Consider the following 19,656-nt stretch of genomic DNA (forward strand, 5'->3'; position numbering starts at 1 on the left):
GCAGGGCTCTGGTAGTGCTTCTCCTGCTCCTCCTTGCACAAAGGCAGAGGTAGCGGTCCTGCTGCTGGGTTGTTGCCCTCCTACGGCCTCCTCCACATCTCATGATGTACTGGCCTGTCTCCTGGTAGCGCCTCCATGCTCTGGACACTACGCTGGCAGACACAGCAAACCTTCTTGCCACAGCTCGCATTGATGTGCCATCCTGGATGAGCTGCACTACCTGAGCCACTTGTGTGGGTTGTAGACTCCGTCTCATGCTACCACTAGAGTGAAAGCACCGCCAGCATTCAAAAGTGACCAAAACATCAGCCAGGAAGCATAGGAACTGAGAAGTGGTCTGTGGTCCCCACCTGCAGAACCACTCCTTTATTGGGGGTGTCTTGCTAATTGCCTATAATTTCCACCTGTTGTCTATTCCATTTGCACAACAGCATGTGAAATTTATTGTCAATCATTGTTGCTTCCTAAGTGGACAGTTTGATTTCACAGAAGTGTGATTGACTTGGAGTTACATTGTGTTGTTTAAGTGTTCCCTTTATTTTTTTGAGCAGTGTATTAAGCAAACCAGGCTGCACGATTTTCTTGTTTTAGGGATGACCAGGGATTTTCTCTTGATAAGTGCATGAATTGGACCAGTTCCCTGTCCGGCTTAGCATTCAAAATGTAACGAGTACTTTGGGGTGTCAGAGAAAATGTATGGAGTAAAAAGTACATAATTTTACTTGGAAATGTAGTGGACTAAAAGCAAAAGTTGTCCAAAATATAAATAGTAAAGTACAGATACCCCAAAAACCTTAGCACTGGGATTAAAATGTCATTTTTGTAAACATATATAACGGTTTTAAACACACAAAATAAAGGAGTCTAGTGATTAAATATGTAGACATTGAGTGTAGATGCATGAAGACACATTGACATTTATCTTTTTTGAATACTGTGGAGCTCCAAGGATTCAGGGTTATTGTATCCAGAGTCCACTTCCAACACGACAACTAGTATAACTTGTGATGGGCTCTACAATGTGAAAAGCATTACATGGATGATGGAATACAACTGCAAGAAATGGTTGTGTGAAATGTTTATGCGAAATTAGGTTCAAACCAGAGTTCCTGACACTGTTGACACAACCAAGTCAAAGACTATTTCATACTGTCACGTCCTGACCAGTAAAGGGCCTATTTGTTATTGTAGTTTGGTCAGGACGTGGCAGAGGGTATTTGTTGTACATGTTTTTGGTTATGTGTTTATATAGAGGGTTATTTTGTGTAGAGTGTTTCTGGGTTTAGTGGTGTATCGATGAGAAAGGGTATTTGATTTAAGTGGTTCGTGGTTTATTAGATATGTATTTATGTAAGATGGGGTGTTTGATTTAGGTGTTCCGGGTTGTTGGGTATGTTCTTGTATTGTATTTCTAGGGGGCTGGTCTAGTGTTGTATTTCTGTGTTGGCCTGGTGTGGCTCTCAATCAGGAACAGCTGTACATCGTTGTTGCTGATTGAGAGTCATACTTAGGTCGCCTGTTTTCACCTGTTAGTTTGTGGGAGATTGTTCTTGTTTAGCTGTTTGCGTGACAAGACTGTCCAGTTCGTTTGTGTTTTGTATACGTTTCTTGTGTTTTCCTTCTTCACCAAATAAAAAGAAGATGAGTATATATTTTCCCGGTGCGTCTTGGTCTCTAACCTACGACACTCGTGACACATACAAAACTGTGTGAGGTTAAATGTAATTACATTAAAAGAACCAAAAGTATGACATCATTGCACTGTATTTGACTTTGACTAACAGATTCTGGTACAAGCCACGCCCTGAAACCAAGTTCTCGACACTCCTATATTCGTCGTACACTCATGTGTTACACATATTGTTTCTAATCTTTCCCTCCAATTGGTTGTCTATTACAAATAGGGAATTAATTGACTTCAGCTCTCAAGGACCAGAGATGGAGAGTTGGAGACCACCTATTTTATACCTCAGTACATTGCCCTCTACATGTTAGTTCACAGTAAAGCTGCCAGTTCTGTATCGCCCTATTTAATGGTCACTACAGAAGTAATGTATTTTAAATGGCGTGTTGAGGTGGACAGGCTCAAGGCAGGGCAGGTTTGCTCTCAGTCTGTTCTCTCTGATAAGGTGTGCACCTTCTCACTCTACTACTTGACTCTGTAACAGTGCCACATTTCCTGGTGTCCATTCAATTCACTCCATCACTGCGAGACGATGAAGGATACACACACCCTGCTCAATTTGCTTCTGCTGCTAGTGTACCTAGCAGGTAATATGATATGAAAAAAACTACATATTTGGGTCTAAGCTTAATGATATTTTTAGTGTTACATATACATTATAATGTCTTGATGATAGACTGTGAGGCTGTTTTTATGAACTTCCAGGATCAGCTGTGACCACTGATGGAGGGAAGGACAGTACCGGTAAGTAAACCACAGACACATACCAGTCAACGTATTACAGTATGGCAACATCATTATTTGGAGTGTTGGGTCCTCTGGATTGTACCTGTGGTAGGGCGGTAGTGCTAGCAGCTAGCAGCTAACTACTGTACAGAAATGAGTGGTCAATTTGAAATGCCATGACTTTTTATTTTGTTATCGTTGTAGTAATTTATCCCTATTACAAGTAAATTTACACACTGTGTGCCGAAAATCCGGTAGGCCTACATTACCTGATTGTGCACTGTAATTTTCAGATGATCCCTTGGAACTAACCATTGTGGGACCTGACTTTGTGACAGTGGGTGTGCCATGCAGTTTTGACTGTGCCGCCCAGTGCTCTCCCTCCTGTAGCTACAGAATGAGTATCGACGGGCAGATTGGACAAGGCAACGAGCTGTTCTTCACAGCTCGCCAATGGGAAGAGTCCCTAAACCTCACATGTACCGCAAGGAATGATGACTCTGGGAGGTCCTCTACAGTATCAAAGATACTGCAGGTTTTAGGTGGGTGGGTGGTTTGTTGGTTTGTGTTTATGACACTTAACCTGAAATTAGTGGTGCATGGTCTTTGTGATATTTGGAATGGAGTGATAATTCAATGCCTTGTAATTTACGGACATGATGTCTGGATTACTGGATTAGTGCTAGATTCAATTATTTTGCTCATGTTTTTCACATTGGTCGTAGGATCTAGACTATTATGTAAATGTGTATGTGTTCCTCCATTTAGCTGGACCCACCAACGTATCGATCACGGGCCCTGACTTGATGACCCCAGGGGCCCCAAAAAGCTTCCAGTGTTACGCCGATTGTCATCCCTCCTGCAACTACACCTGGGGGATAAAGGGCAGATGGCTCGGAGGACAGGGGAACGAGATTACCGTAACTCCCGAAGAGTTGGCCACCTCTGTTACCCTGAACTGCAAAGCCATCAACAGTGTGTCTGGGCTCTATGACATGGCAACAAGGACAATACCTGTGACATGTAGGTTATTGGGAGATTTAGAGCTTACTCAAACAATTGTAGATTCTCTATTGTCATTAGTGTAATGCAATTGTTCATCTCCACATCCAGGGCCAGATTAAGAAATCATAGGCCCCGGCGCTTTGTTTAATAGGCCCCCTGGTAGGATTTTTTGGGGGGTCCTCTCGAACCCCATACAGGCTTCAGCCCAGGGGCTTCGGCCCAGGTAAGCCCCTGCATTATTCCGGTAGGCCTACATTACCTGATTGTGCACTGTAATTTTCAGATGGTCCCTTGGAACTAACCATTGTGGGACCTGACTTTGTGACTGTGGGTGTGCCATGCAGTTTTGACTGTGCCGCCCAGTGCTCTCCCTCCTGTAGCTACAGAATGAGTATCGACGGGCAGATTGGACAAGGCAACGAGCTGTTCTTCACAGCTCGCCAATGGGAAGAGTCCCTAAACCTCACATGTACCGCAAGGAATGATGACTCTGGGAGGTCCTCTACAGTATCAAAGATACTGCAGGTTTTAGGTGGGTGGGTGGTTTGTTGGTTTGTTTTTATGACACTTAACCTGAAATTAGTGGTGCATGGTCTTTGTGATATTTGGAATGGAGTGATAATTCAATGTCTTGTAATTTACGGACATGATGTCTGGATTACTGGATTAGTGCTAGATACATGAGAGTACATGAGTACATGGCCATTAAGGCTAGATTGTTCTTCAAGATGTTCATTCATAGATCACCAGCAAGTTCAAATAATAATCACAGTGGTCGTAGAGGGTGTAGCAGGTCAGCACCTCAGGAGTAAATGTCTGTTGGCATTTTGGTGTTCCTTTTGTAATGTATTTTTTTGTGTGTTACAGATGATGAAAAATCCATGGCCACACAGGCTGAACAGACTATAGACCTGCTTCTGTTCACCTTCACACTCTCACTCTACACCGTAATATCACCATAATCCAGGAGAAGGTGGTTTTATACAAGGAAGTGATCTGTTCTCCACACGCATATCTGAATAATTTGAAAACATGTCATCATTATTACAGACAGTGATGGAACATGTGGTTTATTGGTAAAGAACAAAGAACAAACAGTGCCTCTCATATCAGGATGTTAACCATATTTGCTGATGATAAGTGAAGTGGAAAGGCTTGGCTGAATCTTTCACTATCAAAGCACTATGTGTGTTTGTGCAAGCATCATCACGTGTATAGCCTATCTGGATTAAATATTTAATAAAGAAACATTTACATTAATTTAGTAACATGTCTTTTTTGCAATGTGTAACTTTTTCCAGACTTGAGATGGAGTTGAAACCTGCAAGCATGCCATCTTCATGGAAGGCACAGACTTTGAAGTAATGTATTTTAAATGACGTGTTGAGGTGGACAGGCTCAAGGCAGGGCAGGTCCAGATCAACACACCCTTTAAAATACATTACTTCAAAGTCTGTACCTTTGGAAAAGAAAAGTTACATTTATATAGATCTTGTTGCCCAAATAATTTACACTCCCAATATTTGTCTACAAACTGCATTACTGCAATAAACTACATGACAAACTGTTTTTGAAATTCTTAGTATTTTCTCTCAAATAACTTCTGAAACAAGTACCTTAAATCAATTACCATCATAGTGAATTAAATATTTGAAATGTGAGATAGTTCCGGATTGTTAGTTGAAGTGCTATGTTCACATATCGTCTGACTGATGAGTAGCATTAACTTCTCAACAGATGAGGGCCCCACCCTGCATCTACATCTACATTTTGCTCTTGAATGTAATCAACACGAGTAAATATTAAAACACACTTGACCATGGAGTGCGATTAGTCCGTTTTTGATTATCACTGATTATATATCACGAGTTTCTTTTATGGTACATAAGAACAATCAATGTTCCAGAGAGGCAATGGTATCACCTACACACACACCCTCTCTATCTTTTCAAGTTTTTCCATGCATAACCCTTTTATCATCTTGAATTACAGTTATAGTTACAGTGAATTAATGCATTTTAAATGGAAAAACAATAAGTATCCTTTACTAATATAATTATTATACCAACAACCTCTGTATCTACATAAGAGCTATTCTACATACTTTCTTTTGTCTGTAACCTTCACCTGTCTGAATGGACGAGAAGAAGACAAGGTGAATGCTCCCTAGCTCAGAGACATGTCACTTGGCAGTATCAAAAGGCTCAGTCGCAGTAGATCAACGCCTATGAACACAAGAAACTAGCACGCACACCCTAACCAGAACACAATGCCTTGAAGCTGATAACCCACATAAAGGTCCAAACACTAGCGGCGCTTTTCTGGCACTGTTGGATAATGTCTTGTTTTTGAATTGGTTCCTGATAAGATTGTCAGCCAGTTTTTTCTGAGGTATAAGGGTAGAACAGCTGTTGGGTGGACATTTCAGCCACTTAGTAACCTGGATCTCGGCAGCAGAACCATGGTTCTCCTCTGCACATTTAGTCTGTCTCTGCTGCTCACCTGCCTGGCAGGTAAGATGCCACATTCAACTGAATCTGTTAGTGTTGAGGTCAAATCTTCTTCAAGTCAGGAATTACATTTGCTCATGCAATTTGTATTGTAAAACAAATTCTGAATTTTTCTGAATTGTCAAAGTAGCCAATAACAAATTGTTTTGTAATGAAAATCCAAATGTTTTAAACAGTAAACAGCATGTAATGTGGATCTCGGGCCTAGGCCATTTAAACGTTATTAATGCTTTATAAGATAGTTCATGTAAGGTGAACCATTGTGATGGCATGGGATTATTTTTCTTTATGTGTTTCTGTAGGAACACTTGCCAGTGAGAGAGAGCAGGGCAGGACATCGGAGGAAACCACACCATGTAAGATACATTAGGTTTCTGGCATAATTTCTAAGTGTACAAAATAAATGTATGCCATAAATCTATATGCATTCATCACCCATTGTTTATCCTTACGCTAACATTATAACATTATGGTGAACAATAAAACATTCAAATCCACTTCGTCCTAATTTTGTTCACATTATGTGTATGACTCAGGGGCTTGTTTTCCATTCTGTCAGATGGGCCGTCCTTTGTGAAGATCAGTGGGGTGAACACAGTGACGGTGGAAGTTCCTTATGGCTTCCAGTGCTCAGCCAATTGCTTTCCAGCCTGCACCTTCACCTGGACCAGAGGAGGGCTCACCACCCAGGGCCCAGAGCTCAACCTCCAGCTGAAGGAGCAGGTTCCTCCACAGGTCCTGATCTGTACGGCTATAAACCCCACCACTGGGAAGTCAGTGACGGTCAGCAAAACAGTCAACGTGACGGGTAGGCTACTTATAATCAGTTTTTATCAATCTAAACAAATATTTAGAAATCATACTATGCCAACAGATGTTATGCTTTTGAGCCTCTGTACTGCACATGCAAAGTTTGCGGAGCTCTGTTCTACACTCTCCAACCTAATTCAACCCACGACAATTATCTATTTTCTAGCTGGACCGTCCAATATAAAGATCACAGGTCCTGATACACTGTCCAGTGGAGTGACGTCCAACTTTTCCTGCTCTGCTGATTGCTACCCGTCCTGCTCCTACACCTGGACAATTAGTTCTGAAGCACAAAGCACAGTGACAACCAAATATGGTCAAACCATCTCCGTCACACCTGACTCCTGGGAGATTGCAGAGGAATTGATCTGTGAGGCTCAGGACACTGTCTCACTCCTCTTCATCTCAACCTATGTTACACCTTATGTGGCCCGTGAGTGGAATTGTCATTCTTTTCAACTTTGGAGTGGTCCATTGAAGTCACATTGGATAATTATTACTTTATTATGTTAGTCATATATTCTGTGTAAACTGTATTTTTAGAAAGTTCTAAGAGTTTACAATTAAACACACAATCAAGTGTTTACTTCTTCCTCTTCCCAGGCGGACCGGAGGCCATTTTGATCACGGGTTCCAGCTCAGTGACAGTAGGAGACACTTACAACTTTGTGTGCCTTGTTGACTGCACCCCCTCCTGTACGTTTACCTGGACATTCAATGGAAAGATCTTCAATGGCGACGAGATCCAGTTGCCCATTTTCCATAAGGGCGATAAGCCCATGGTTGGCAGTAAACTGGTGGTTACTGTTGATGAGTACAGGCACAATGAGGCACTGACGTGTGAGGCCAAGAATGTTGCCTCAGGGGTCACTGCTGTTAGCACCAAGATCCTGACCGTCACTGGTAAGTCAGAGTTTTTGTGACAAAAGAATTGTCACAAGTCATTATTTAGAATCAGATGTTTGAAGGTGAAACCCACCATTTTATAAAAGCCAACTCAAAAGCATTTAACTTGGTATCTCTCTGTTTAACTTCTGTCCTCTTCACCTCTTTTCCACTCCCCTGTCTTCCAGATCCTATCTCTGTACAGCCGGCATCCCAGAACAAGCCCTTGGCACACCAGCCCTTCTCACTGCAGTGTGTGGGCTCTCAGAATCCAGCCTCCATTTTGTGGTTAAAAAATGGCCTCCCTATAGCTGTGTCCGGCAGGGTCAGTCTCTCCCCCAACAACATCACTATGTCTTTTAGTCCTCTGCTCCAGTCTGATGGTGGGCTGTACCAATGCATCGTTTCTCAGGGGGGAGCACCCATCAAAGGGGTTGGGTACCAACTGAATGTAAATTGTGAGTATGAGTATGCAGAGATAAATTATATTTATACAGACATTTTTGCTCACCATACACCAGTATTTCAAGAAAGATCATAGAAGAGATCCAGAAACTATTTACAGGAGCAATTAGGGGTTAAGTGCTTTGCTCAATGGCACAACACAATTGTTAACCCCTAGGCTACCTGCCACCCCTGTGTGTGTGTGTGTGTGTGTGTGTGTGTGTGTGTGTGTGTGTGTGTGTGTGTGTGTGTGTGTGTGTGTGTGTGTGTGTGTGTGTGTGTGTGTGTGTGTGTGTGTGTGTTTACAAGCTAATCATAAAGATATTTCATTACATTTTCCAGATGGACCACTTCAAGCTGTTATCATCCAATCTGGCAAAGGCCCAGTAGGTAAAGTCCTGTATCTCCTGCCTGGATCAAAGACAGACCTTCAGTGTTCGGCCCTGTGCTACCCCACCTGTACCTACACCTGGATATACGAGGGGAGGCTGGCAGAGATGAACGCCTCCTTCTCCCTCACACCTGAGACCACCATGGACGGAGGACCACTCAGCTGTGTGGCTTACAATTCAGTGACCAATGACAACAGCACTGCCAATACCTCAGTTGTGTTAATTGGTGAGCAGCAGTTAGATTGTATTTGTCAAAAAATATTTCTGTGCAGACCTTGAAACTGAGTGGTCTTGTCACTGTTGTATGACGTATGAAATGAGGTAGTGCAGAACAAATGAGCCATGCTAAACTCAGCAAAAAAAGAAACTGACCTTTTTCAGGACCATTTCTTTCCAAGATAATTCGTAAAAACAGATCTTCATTGTAAAGGGTTTAAACACTGTTTCCCATGCTTGTTCAATGAACCATAAACAATTAATGAACATGCACCTGTGGAATGGTTGTTAAGACACTAACAGCTTACAGACGGTAGGCAATTAAGGTCAGTTATGAAAACTTAGGACACTAAAGAGGCCTCTGAAAAACACCAAAAGAAAGATGCCCAGGGTCCCTGCTCATCTGTGTGAACGTGCCTTAGGCATGCTGCGAGGAGGCATGAGGACTGCAGATGTGGCCTGGGGAATAAATTGCAATGTCCGTACTGTGAGACGCCTAAGACAGCGCTACAGGGAGACAGGACGGACAGCTGATCGTCCTCGCAGTGGCAGACCACATGTAACAACACCTGCACAGGATCGGTACATCCGAACCTCACATCTGCGGGACAGGTACAGGATGGCAACAACAACTGCCCGAGTTATACCAGGAACGCACAATCCCTCCATCAATGCTCAGACTGTCCGCAATAGGCTGAGAGGCTGGACTGAGGGCTTGTAGGCCTGTTGTAAGGCAGGTCCTCACCAGACATCACCGGCAATAACATCACCTATGGGCACAAACCCACCGTCGCTGGACCAGACAGGACGGGCAAAAAGTGCTCTTCACTGACAAGTCGCGGTTTTGTCTCACCAGGGGTGATGGTCGGATTCGCGTTTATCATCGAAGGAATGAGCGTTACATCGAGGCCTGTACTCTAGAGTGGGATCGATTTGGAGGTGGAGGGTCCTTCGTGGTCTGGGGTGGTGTGTCACAGCATCATCGGACTGAGCTTTGGCCGCTCCCCCCAGAAATGTCAGGGAACTTGCAGGTGCCTTGGTGGAAGAGTGGGGTAACATCTCACAGCAAGAACTGGCAAATCTGGTGCAGTCCATGAGGAGATGCACTGCAGTACTTAATGCAGCTGGTGGCCATACCAGATACTGTTACTTTTGATTTTGACCCCCCCCCCCTTTGTTCAGGGACACATTATTCCATTTCTGTTGGTCAGTTCATGTTCAGTTTGTCTCAGTTGTTGAATCTTATGTTCATACAAATATTTACACATGTTAGGTTTGCTGAAAATAAACATAGTTGACAGTGAGAGGACATTTATTTTCTGCTGAGCTTAAATCTAATGTTGACCTTTCTTTCAGATGGACCATCTAACGTGACCATCTCAGGACCAGGTGCCCTAGAGGTAGGGATCAAGGCCAGCTTCAAGTGTATTGCCCAGTGCTCTCCCTCTTGCAGCTACACCTGGAGTGTGTATGGTCGGACCATGCACGGCCGTGTGGTTGATATAACCGTCAACCGTTACGTGGCCACTGAGTCTTTCAGCTGCGAGGCACACAACACGATCACCGGGAAGACAGCCACAGCCAATGAGACACTCAGTGTCACAGGTATGGTCAAACTACTATGACTCATCAACTTAATTGGTCTTATAACACTTTCTACTACTCTATTCAACTGGGGACGGCATCTCAGGTAACAACTGTCATGCAACCGGCCAGTTACTGCCATAATTGTCATTTTAGTAGAAAAATGTTTTGAGCTTGTAATGAATCATAAAGCATGTTTGAAAATGAGCTAAAACAAACCTAATGAATACAACACAGCTTTGGTGAAACCGGCATCTCAATAACTAATAGTTGACTGCTTGGAACTTTTGGAAATGAAGCTTCTCCCGACCGTGCCGTTCTGCTCGTAAAATGATTATCAACTTCCCCCACTTTATAAAAATGAAAAACTGCCATTGGGTAAACTATTACCTGAGAAAAATGTTGAATCCCCCCATGCTAAAATATAGGCATTAAGACGATGACCATTTTTTTTTGTTCACGGTTATTCGCCATTATTGTCAGTTACACGCTAATACAATTATCATGTGTAGTAGACATGCCACAAAGTTCAGCCAGCTATTAACATTTCTCCCCTTATTCCCAAAGATTCTCACTGGTGTGGATGTTGAAAGTCAAGAGAAGAATTCCATTCAATGGCGGTGGGACAACAATGCAATCTAACAGTGTCTTTATTATCTTGTACTGCTGTTTGGAAAATGTGTGCTTTATTAATGAAGATCGACAGACTTCCTGTAATTGGTTTACTTTCCACAGTCTATACTTTCGTGCCAACCTTAGTCCATGTGTAGAGGACACAAAAACCTATATTTTACAGTTAATGTGTGAAAATGCTATTTGCTGAAAAGTATCTTTTCCGTATCTGCACTTCCAGTGATCATCAATAAAGATTGTCAATTTATTAGGTATTCACACTCATTCACTGCAATTAACGTCTTGAACATGAGATGGACAGTCCTGGACAGAAGAATTGAAAATAACAAACAAAAATTGTATTGGCAATCAGAGAGAGCGCCAGATGCATATCTGAACTATTACCCCTATGGTTCTGTTGGGCCGCAGTCAGAACATTCTTGTTTTGGCCATGCATAGTAAATGCTGTTCTCATACGAGGATGAAACTTTTACATGTTTTGAGCAATAGAAGAAAAAAAACAGTATAGCATTACATCAAATGTTATAGACCTTCCAATATGGCAGGCAAAATTAAGTGATGCATTGTGTACATACAGCAATGTTTGAATTAGTAACATGTACTAGAGCATTGAAAAACTACTTCAATCGACTGCTTGCTTAAGAAAAAAGCAATTTTGCTGTCTGTGGGGATGTCCATTTTTAGGGTTCGGCACTCACGTCACACTCCATACTTCTTTTGCAGTGCTCCTACTGAAGCGTCCTCAAGTCCTGCTTGACGAAGAAAGTCAAACAATTCTTGTAGAACTAGAAAAAAAACAAGAGTTTGCAGTTATCAATATCTGTTAATCATTTTGTATTGGGGTTAAATAATGTATCACAAACTGTGCCAGATCAACAACCAATCGGTACCTTTCTTCTCAGGGATGGACATGAACATGACAGCCATGTCGAACCGCCTCACACTGGCCAGATTCCTGAGGATCTCCAGTATGACAGATGGCTCTTCATTCCTTAATTTGATAAGGACAATGTGATAACAGTCACATTTCTTGTATGAGCTATAACAGTCGTAATAGCATGGTATTCGCACAGTACTTACTTGATGTAGAAGCTTTGTAACGTCCTTAGAATCTGATTGAGCATGTCTGGCTCCAGAGAGCTCTGGAAGATCTTTGCGTATGCCTGAGGCTGGATTTGCTAAAACAGAACACAGACACACAACAAATAAACATCAGTCCTTGGTGGCATCTACATGTTTTTCGTTGTATGGTGATTTGTTAGTGTACAAATAGAACCCCAAACAAGAGATCAGGTCTCTGTTGAAGAGTAGATGATCACAATAAGACAGGCATCTATATCTTATTAGTAGGTCACATGTCATTAGCAACCGTTTTGTATAGGCTATAAATAAAAGGTTACATAAAAAAAAGGACAGTAATAAAACCCATATTGTTTATTTTCCCCTTGGTACTTTATTTGCACATATGACATTTGAAATGTCTTTATTCTTTTGGATGTGTAATATTGCGTTTTTCATCATATTTTAATTCCACACCCACCTTCAAATACTTGTAGATAACTTCAGGGCCATTTCCAATCTTCCTTAGGTCTGCCTCTAGCTGGAAGCTGTTGGTGGGGGCAGGAGGTACGACCTCAGTTGAGGGTGTAGCAGGCGGTTCTGTTGGTTTACTGACGGTTTCCTCCCTGTGCTTCTGTGTCTGTGCTCTCACAGCATCCCCCTCAGGCCCTCTGAAATAAGAAAACAGCCTCAGTGGTGCTATTGTCAAAAGCCTAACTGTTGACAAAAGTTCTATTCAAAACATGTATCAAAATCCTCAAACTGTTCGGCTTGAGATTAAGCAATTAAACAATATCACTTACTTGACAGGGGAATGTGAGGGGATGTTTGATATTTCTTCTATCTTCAGGATCTTAGCGCTGGGGGAGGTAGAGGGAGGTGAGGCCTCTCTCACGGTGTCTGCGATGGATGTGGTCTTCTGGGGCCTAACACAGGGGGCTGTGGTTGAAGTGAAAACAGCTGAGGGCTCCTTCTGGACAAGGATCTTTCCACCAACCTCCTCAATGTCCACTCTCCTCAATGGTTTCTGAGATACAAAGAAATCCAATAGCAACATTGTTGTGTGAATCTTTAAAGCAAAGTTCAGAAACAGCCTACTGAGAATATTTTTACTGTTTTATCTGAGAGACTCACAGTTGACTGCAGGTGAGGTGGTTTGTTAACTGGCAGTATTGTTCTCCGCTGTGCATGCTCCTCTGTTGCCAGCAGACCACTGGTGCCCATGTCCTACACAAGAGCAGAGATGCTATGTCAAGGATTTGTCAACAAAGACAACAGGTGTAAGAACATTAACACAAAAACCTTAGTGAGCAGGGAACCACATACGTACAATTGCAATCTTCTTCATCTCATGAAATGCCTGCTTGTTTCCTGGTTCTAGCTTCAGGACCTCCTCAAAATCTAAAAAAAACATGGACATAATAACAGTTCCATGACTACTGCTACCATTCACATAAAGACTTCAACCTGCTCAAGGTAGTTACATAGAAACATGCCTAACCTACAAAAAATGGTTGCTAATGACATGTGACCTACTAATAAGATATAGCCTCTTGGATGCCTGTCTACTGTACCTTCTTTAGCTTGTTTTAGCAGTCCCAGAGCAGCCCTAGCTGTCCCTCTGCGGGCAAAGGCCTTTGAGTAGGTGCCATCCAGGGCTATGGCTTTACTGCAGTCCTCTTCAGCCTCTTTATATCTAGGGAGACAATCAAGCTTAATCAATGCACAGCTTTGACAGAACTTATACTTATCCAATACTCGCTTATCCTGCCTTCCCTGCTGCTTACCTCTGCAGCTTTAAGTAAGCCATGGCTCGGTTGGCAGGCAGGAGGACATTGGTGCTGTCTGCTTCCATGCCCTTGGTGTAGTACTCTACTGCAGCCTCATACTTCCCCTCTTTGAAGTATGCGTTCCCCTGAAAGAGTCAAGGTTTAGTGCCGTGGTAACCATTTAGAAAACAATGCACTTAAACACAGGCAAATAGCATGCTGTAGTACACCTGCGGTATGTCTTCAGCGCTGCAGTGTCTCAGAGTCACTGGGAAACTGGTTCCCAATATGTAGGGGGCCTACTCTAACATCGAAAGATACGTGTAGCTGGTGGCTCTACCCTGTCTTTCTGCACCACCGCCTCCTGTCTCCTCTGCTGTTCCTCCATGAGCTGCTGTTGCTTGACGTCCACCACAGGTGGCGTCACCACTGCAGCCTCTGGGCTTTCTGCCTTTCCACCCAGTTTAGCAATGACCTACCGATAGAGGAGAGGTTAGATACAGAGGTAGGCGGGGATACAGAGGTACAGTAATAGATCCAACACCAGATAATGTCTCACCTCTTTGCATTTCATCACTTCATTCTGTGCCTCCAGGTTCCCAGGATCCAGCTTGAGCACCATTACATAATCTAGTTATGTAGAGGAAGGAAGCAGAAATTGTTTTAAGTGACCAATTATTCTAAGATAATACAGCATATAAAAACGATACATCCTCTGCCGGCATTCTACCCATTTGAAAACATGTTTTGTTGTGTTACTACTCCTCACCTTCTAGGGCAGATTCATAATTTTGCAGGGCGAATCGAGACGCTCCTCTTCGTGCAAATGCTTTGAAGTAGTTACTGTCCAAAGCGATGGACAAGTTGCAGTCAGACTCGGCAACAGCAAACCTGACAGATATAGGTTCTCACGTTAATGTTGTCATTTAAAGTGTTACATATGTTGCTTATTTCCTTACATGTTGCTTACTTTTTGAGTCTGAAGAAGCAGGCAGCTCGGTTTGTAGGCAGAATGGGGTTATAAGGGTCTGCACCCATGCCTCTGGTGTAACACTCAATGGCATCCTCATACTTCCCTTCTTTAAACAGCTGATTACCCTGAAAAACAACCGTCAAATTCAGTACAGCAAATATAAGAATTTGCAATCTCTACATACAATAAAGTAGTAACATCTACTGACTACAGGTGACTACTGACTGAGTATTACTGACTACTACCACCAATGACTGGTGATAGTTGCTAACGAGGCCCCGATGGTGGTATATAGTATGGGTAATTGTCTAGGATCAAAATCACAACATACTGCAAACAAATGCCCTTCAATGGTGGTCCTTGTGTCATAATAATAATAAGTAATATTTTAAAATGACAACATTTACGTGGGAATTCATATTTCTGCATGTCTGTCAGGTTTGGTGTTGCTGAGTCTGACTTCAATACTAAAGGGTGAAGCCATACTTTCTCCTTCTCAGCAAGAGCTTTGTCTTGGTCAGTAGCAGGAACCCCAGAATCCTCAGATTCAGAGTCATTGGACTCAGCAGCGCTGTCCTCTTTATCCATGGACTCCAAAACCTTGTCCTACCAGAAGACAAAAACATTCCAAAAAATGTTTAGTGTAACAGCAAGCAGTACATACTGTTTAACAGGGTGCACTGCTGCCATTCAGCTTAAAACCAGAGACTTAGTTTAAAAACTCACTATTGAAATCAAATGAGAAACAGGCAAGATCCACCTAATCCATTACCACATCAAATTTGTCCCATGACTGATAGTCATAAGACTTTATCCTGGGTACTTGTTTTGGTTCAGTCTTTGCATTGTTGTCTGATGCCTTCTTTTTCTCCCTCTTCTTTTTGTAGTCCTTGTTTCGCACTGGTGGGAGGCTTTTCTAAGGCAGGAATACATAGTTCAGGATCTTTCTAACATAGCACAATCTCAACTCTATAGCTAAACATAAAACATACACATTTTCAAGTGTTACATACTTGAGACTCGACAACACTCCCACTTCTTAGTTGCTCATCCTTCTTCTTTATGTCAGTTTCCCAGCTGTCAAGATCTTTCATGAAGTTATGCAGGTCCTCTGCATTTTGTCGCATTTGCAGTTGGAGTTCAATGGCTTTGTTTTCAGACATGCCTACCTGTCAAATACATTGAATATACTAGGTTGACAAAACAGGAGATAGGATCACTTTAATTTAAGATGTTAGATAGCTAGCTGACTATCTAGTCAACGGCGACAGATATTCAATAGAAACACTAACTTAGTTAGCTAACAGTGAGTTCTTTGAGTTTACTCAAAAACGGTGGCGCTAGTAACGTTACGCTGCTGTTGACTAACTACTATAACACCAAGAAGCTAACGTTAGCTACAGTTGAGAAATGTGCTAGTCAGCTAGTCACGGCTGTCTCGCAAAAGCAGTAATTTATAGATGGTAACTAGCTAGCTAGCTGCCTAAACTAACGCAACGCTTTTAACGAGTTTCGACCTGCCAATAAGAGCTGATTACATTATAATATTTGAGTACCTGTCCCTTGCGTCCCAAATTGATTGTAATTTATCAGTTTAAGTTTAAACGAGGCTTACTAGCATTTAATATTAGCTACAAACTATCACCATTCTGTCGTTTTCTGTTTGTGTTGGGCGCCATGACAGCGTGTCTTCTTCTACTTCTTCGTCGATGAGGTTTAACGGCGGTTGACATCCAATAAATGTTGCATTACTGCCACCTACTAGACTGGAGTACTCCCTTATACTTTGCTTTAAAAAGTAACAAAAACACTACACTCACCAAAAAAATAAAACCACACTACTCCACTATTTAAATACACTGCTCAAAAAAATAAAGGGAACACTAAAATAACACATCCTAGATCTGAATGAATGAAATAATCTTATTAAATACTTTTTTCTTTACATAGTTGAATGTGCTGACAACAAAATCACACAAAGATAATCAATGTAAATCCAATTTATCAAACCATGGAGGTCTGGATTTGGAAAACCACACTACAGGCTGATCCAACTTTGATGTAATGTCCTTAAAACAAGTCAAAATGAGGCTCAGTAGTGTGTGTGCCTGTATGACCTCCCTACAACGCCTGGGCATGCTCCTGATGAGGTGGCGGATGGTCTCCTGAGGGATCTCCTCCCAGACCTGGACTAAAGCATCCGCCAACTCCTGGACAGTCTGTGGTGCAACGTGGCGTTGGTGGATGGAGCGAGACATGATGTCCCAGATGTGCTCAATTGGATTCAGGTCTGTGGAACGGGCGGGCCAGTCCATAGCATCAATTCCTTCCTCTTGCAGGAACTGCTGACACACTCCAGCCACATGAGGTCTAGCATTGTCTTGCATTAGGAGGAACCCAGGGCCAACCGCACCAGCATATGGTCTCACAAGGGGTCTGAGGATCTCATCTCGGTACCTAATGGCAGTCAGGCTACCTCTGGCGAGCACATGGAGGGCTGTGCGGCCCCCCAAAGAAATGCCACCCCACACCATGACTGACCCACCGCCAAACCGGTCATGCTGGAGGATGTTGCAGGCAGCAGAACGTTCTCCACGGCGTCTCCAGACTCTGTCACGTCTGTCACGTGCTCAGTGTGAACCTGCTTTCATCTGTGAAGAGCACAGGGCGCCAGTGGCGAATTTGCCAATCTTGGTGTTCTCTGGCAAATGCCAAACGTCCTGCACAGTGTTGGGCTGTAAGCACAACCCCCACCTGTGGACGTCGGGCCCTCATACCACCCTCATGGAGTCTGTTTCTGACCGTTTGAGCAGACACATGCACATTTGTGGCCTGCTGGAGGTCATTTTGCAGGGCTCTGGCAGTGCTCCTCCTGCTCCCTTGCACAAAGGCGGAGGTAGCGGTCCTGCTGCTGGGTTGTTGCCCTCCTACGGCCTCCTCCACGTCTCCTGATGTACTGGCCTGTCTCCTGGTAGCGCCTCCATGCTCTGGACACTACGCTGACAGACACAGCAAACCTTCTTGCCACAGCTCGCATTGATGTGCCATCCTGGATGAGCTGCACTACCTGAGCCACTTGTGTGGGTTGTAGACTCCGTCTCATGCTACCACTAGAGTGAAAGCACCGCCAGCATTTAAAAGTGACCAAAACATCATCCAGGAAGCATAGGAACTGAGAAGTGGTCTATGGTCACCACCTGCAGAACCACTCCTTTATTGAGGGTGTCTTGGTAATTGCCTATAATTTCCACCTGTTGTCTATTCCATTTGCAGAACAGCATGTGACATTTATTGTCAATCAGTGTTGCTTCCTAAGTGGACAGTTTGATTTCACAGAAGTGTGATTGACTTGGGAGTTACATTGTGTTGTTTAAGTGCTCCCTTTATTTTTTTGAGCAGTGTATATTTAGTCCTTCCTCAGGCCAACAACCTGAAAGGATTGGACACCACCACTTAACACACCCTGTAAGTCTTCTGATGTCTTGCACACCCAAATACCTCTTTGCAGCTGCCACCACAACCTCAATTTTCTGCGATTTACATTCCATCCCTGCAGTACAGTTGATAACCATTGCTATATATGCAAAAAATCTAATCTTACTGAAAAATATATCACTTGTTGGCCTATCCATCTGTACTGGTACAGATCTACTACTCACACCACTCCTCTCAGGATCTGTCCCCCTTCACTGCCTCAGCATATATGACAGCTTTTCCACTACTCTAAACCTGGAAACCTAAACCTGTCTTTCTCGCACAGGACATTTCTGATCCCCAGCCCCATGGGCACCCTTACAATTAACACATACCACTATTTTCCCAATGCTACACATTCCTTTGTCTCATGCCCTTCTGCACACTTTCACACATAGGAACCTCCCTCCTACTCACTGCTGCCACATGCCCATAAGCTTGACACCTGTAACAACGTAATGTATTTGGCACAAAAGCTAGTACAGGATAACTTATATATCCTAACATCCCTTTGTCGGGCAAAGACTCAACATCAAAACACAAAAGAACAGACAATGACTGTTTCACCACTCACGCCGCCCTGTATGCGTCGCACCAAACGACGAGCATCACAAACACTGGGAATCTTTCTCTTCAGTTGGTCAACTTTTACATTTACTGCTACCCCAGTAATCACTCCTTTCAATGGCACCCTTTTCTTGAGCAAAACAATTGACATTTCCTGCCCGCATTCGTTTTAACGCGGAGTGCCTTCTCCCTCTGACCAGCAGAAACAAACAATTATCACAAGACCACTTCTGGTTACCTTCACCAATTCCACAGCACCCAACTCTGTTTTCATCCACCCTGAAACCACAAATGGATCAGCCAAAAGGCAAGGGTCCCCTTTTTCCAAAAACTTCACTCCTACTGTCAGACTCATCTTTATCCTGACCTTCGGTGCAAGCCTCGGCTGCGAGAACTTCCCCACACCTACCACCTCCAATACTTCAACCTCATTCACTTCCATTTCTCCTCAGTTCACGCTTTCTACCATTCTTCTTCAACAAACCATCTCCCTTATCCGCACCATTTTTAACAGACTCAAGCGCTCTCTCTAAGTATACATCTCCTTATGATAATACTGCACTTCCCCTGACATACATATTGTAACGACCCTGGGTTTATAAGCGCGTATATCGACTCTGCTGCTCGAGCATGCTTTTGCGGCACACTCGATAGCGCGCTGGACTTCTGCCTAGAAGGGCGAGGGTTCGAGACATGCTCCCTGCCTGTTTCATTACAATATTGTTCTTGCCTTCTCAAAGGACGCCATTTAACCGACTGTCACAATCTCCATACAATCAGCACGAACTCCTCGGGATGTAGCGCTCATCTTATAAAGCAGCTGCTTCATCTTGATGTTCTTCTTTATCAAAAGCTACCGCGACGCTTTTCCATTTCAAATAAGCGCGCTCTTCCAACCACCATCTTCAGTCTCGCTTCATCCGAC

At 43.2% G+C, this 19,656-nt stretch overlaps 3 protein-coding genes across 7 annotated transcripts; 2 read left to right on the plus strand and 1 right to left on the minus strand.

The window, feature by feature from the left end:
- Positions 1-1,981: 1,981 nt before the first annotated feature.
- On the plus strand, positions 1,982-4,675 carry LOC106609460 (uncharacterized). The gene is made up of 6 exons (XM_014208324.2): positions 1,982-2,271; positions 2,390-2,428; positions 2,704-2,952; positions 3,179-3,433; positions 3,699-3,947; positions 4,283-4,675. Exons 1-6 carry the CDS (start codon positions 2,217-2,219, stop codon positions 4,375-4,377), a joined length of 942 nt encoding a protein of 313 aa, XP_014063799.1. The 5' UTR covers positions 1,982-2,216; the 3' UTR covers positions 4,378-4,675.
- A 1,024-nt stretch (positions 4,676-5,699) lies between these two features.
- LOC106609441 (hemicentin-1-like) lies at positions 5,700-11,136 on the plus strand. Its single transcript, XM_045722059.1, has 9 exons — positions 5,700-5,928; positions 6,228-6,281; positions 6,485-6,733; positions 6,902-7,168; positions 7,339-7,638; positions 7,809-8,078; positions 8,407-8,682; positions 10,029-10,277; positions 10,824-11,136. The coding sequence occupies exons 1-9, from the start codon at positions 5,877-5,879 to the stop codon at positions 10,844-10,846; spliced, it is 1,740 nt and encodes a 579-aa protein (XP_045578015.1). The 5' UTR covers positions 5,700-5,876; the 3' UTR covers positions 10,847-11,136.
- On the minus strand, positions 10,889-19,654 carry LOC106609438 (RNA polymerase II-associated protein 3). 5 transcript variants are annotated; one of them, XM_014208279.2, is made up of 17 exons: positions 19,462-19,654; positions 15,704-15,859; positions 15,463-15,606; positions 15,177-15,296; positions 14,688-14,815; positions 14,487-14,608; positions 14,277-14,347; positions 14,058-14,192; positions 13,736-13,863; positions 13,523-13,644; positions 13,279-13,349; positions 13,083-13,175; positions 12,752-12,975; positions 12,430-12,619; positions 11,970-12,067; positions 11,780-11,880; positions 10,889-11,674 (listed from the first exon to the last, which is right to left on the minus strand). In XM_014208279.2, exons 1-17 carry the CDS (start codon positions 19,477-19,479, stop codon positions 11,589-11,591), a joined length of 2,007 nt encoding a protein of 668 aa, XP_014063754.2. In that variant the 5' UTR covers positions 19,480-19,654; the 3' UTR covers positions 10,889-11,588. The 5 variants fall into 5 exon arrangements, with proteins under 5 accessions (XP_014063754.2, XP_014063755.2, XP_014063756.2 ...); XM_014208280.2 differs by lacking the exon at positions 19,462-19,654 and adding an exon at positions 16,336-16,584; XM_014208281.2 differs by lacking the exon at positions 19,462-19,654 and adding an exon at positions 16,247-16,413.
- Between the last annotated feature and the right edge of the window lie 2 nt (positions 19,655-19,656).

This window comes from Salmo salar, chromosome ssa07 (genome assembly GCF_905237065.1).
Source record: "Salmo salar chromosome ssa07, Ssal_v3.1, whole genome shotgun sequence".
NCBI classification, from domain to species: domain Eukaryota; kingdom Metazoa; phylum Chordata; class Actinopteri; order Salmoniformes; family Salmonidae; genus Salmo; species Salmo salar.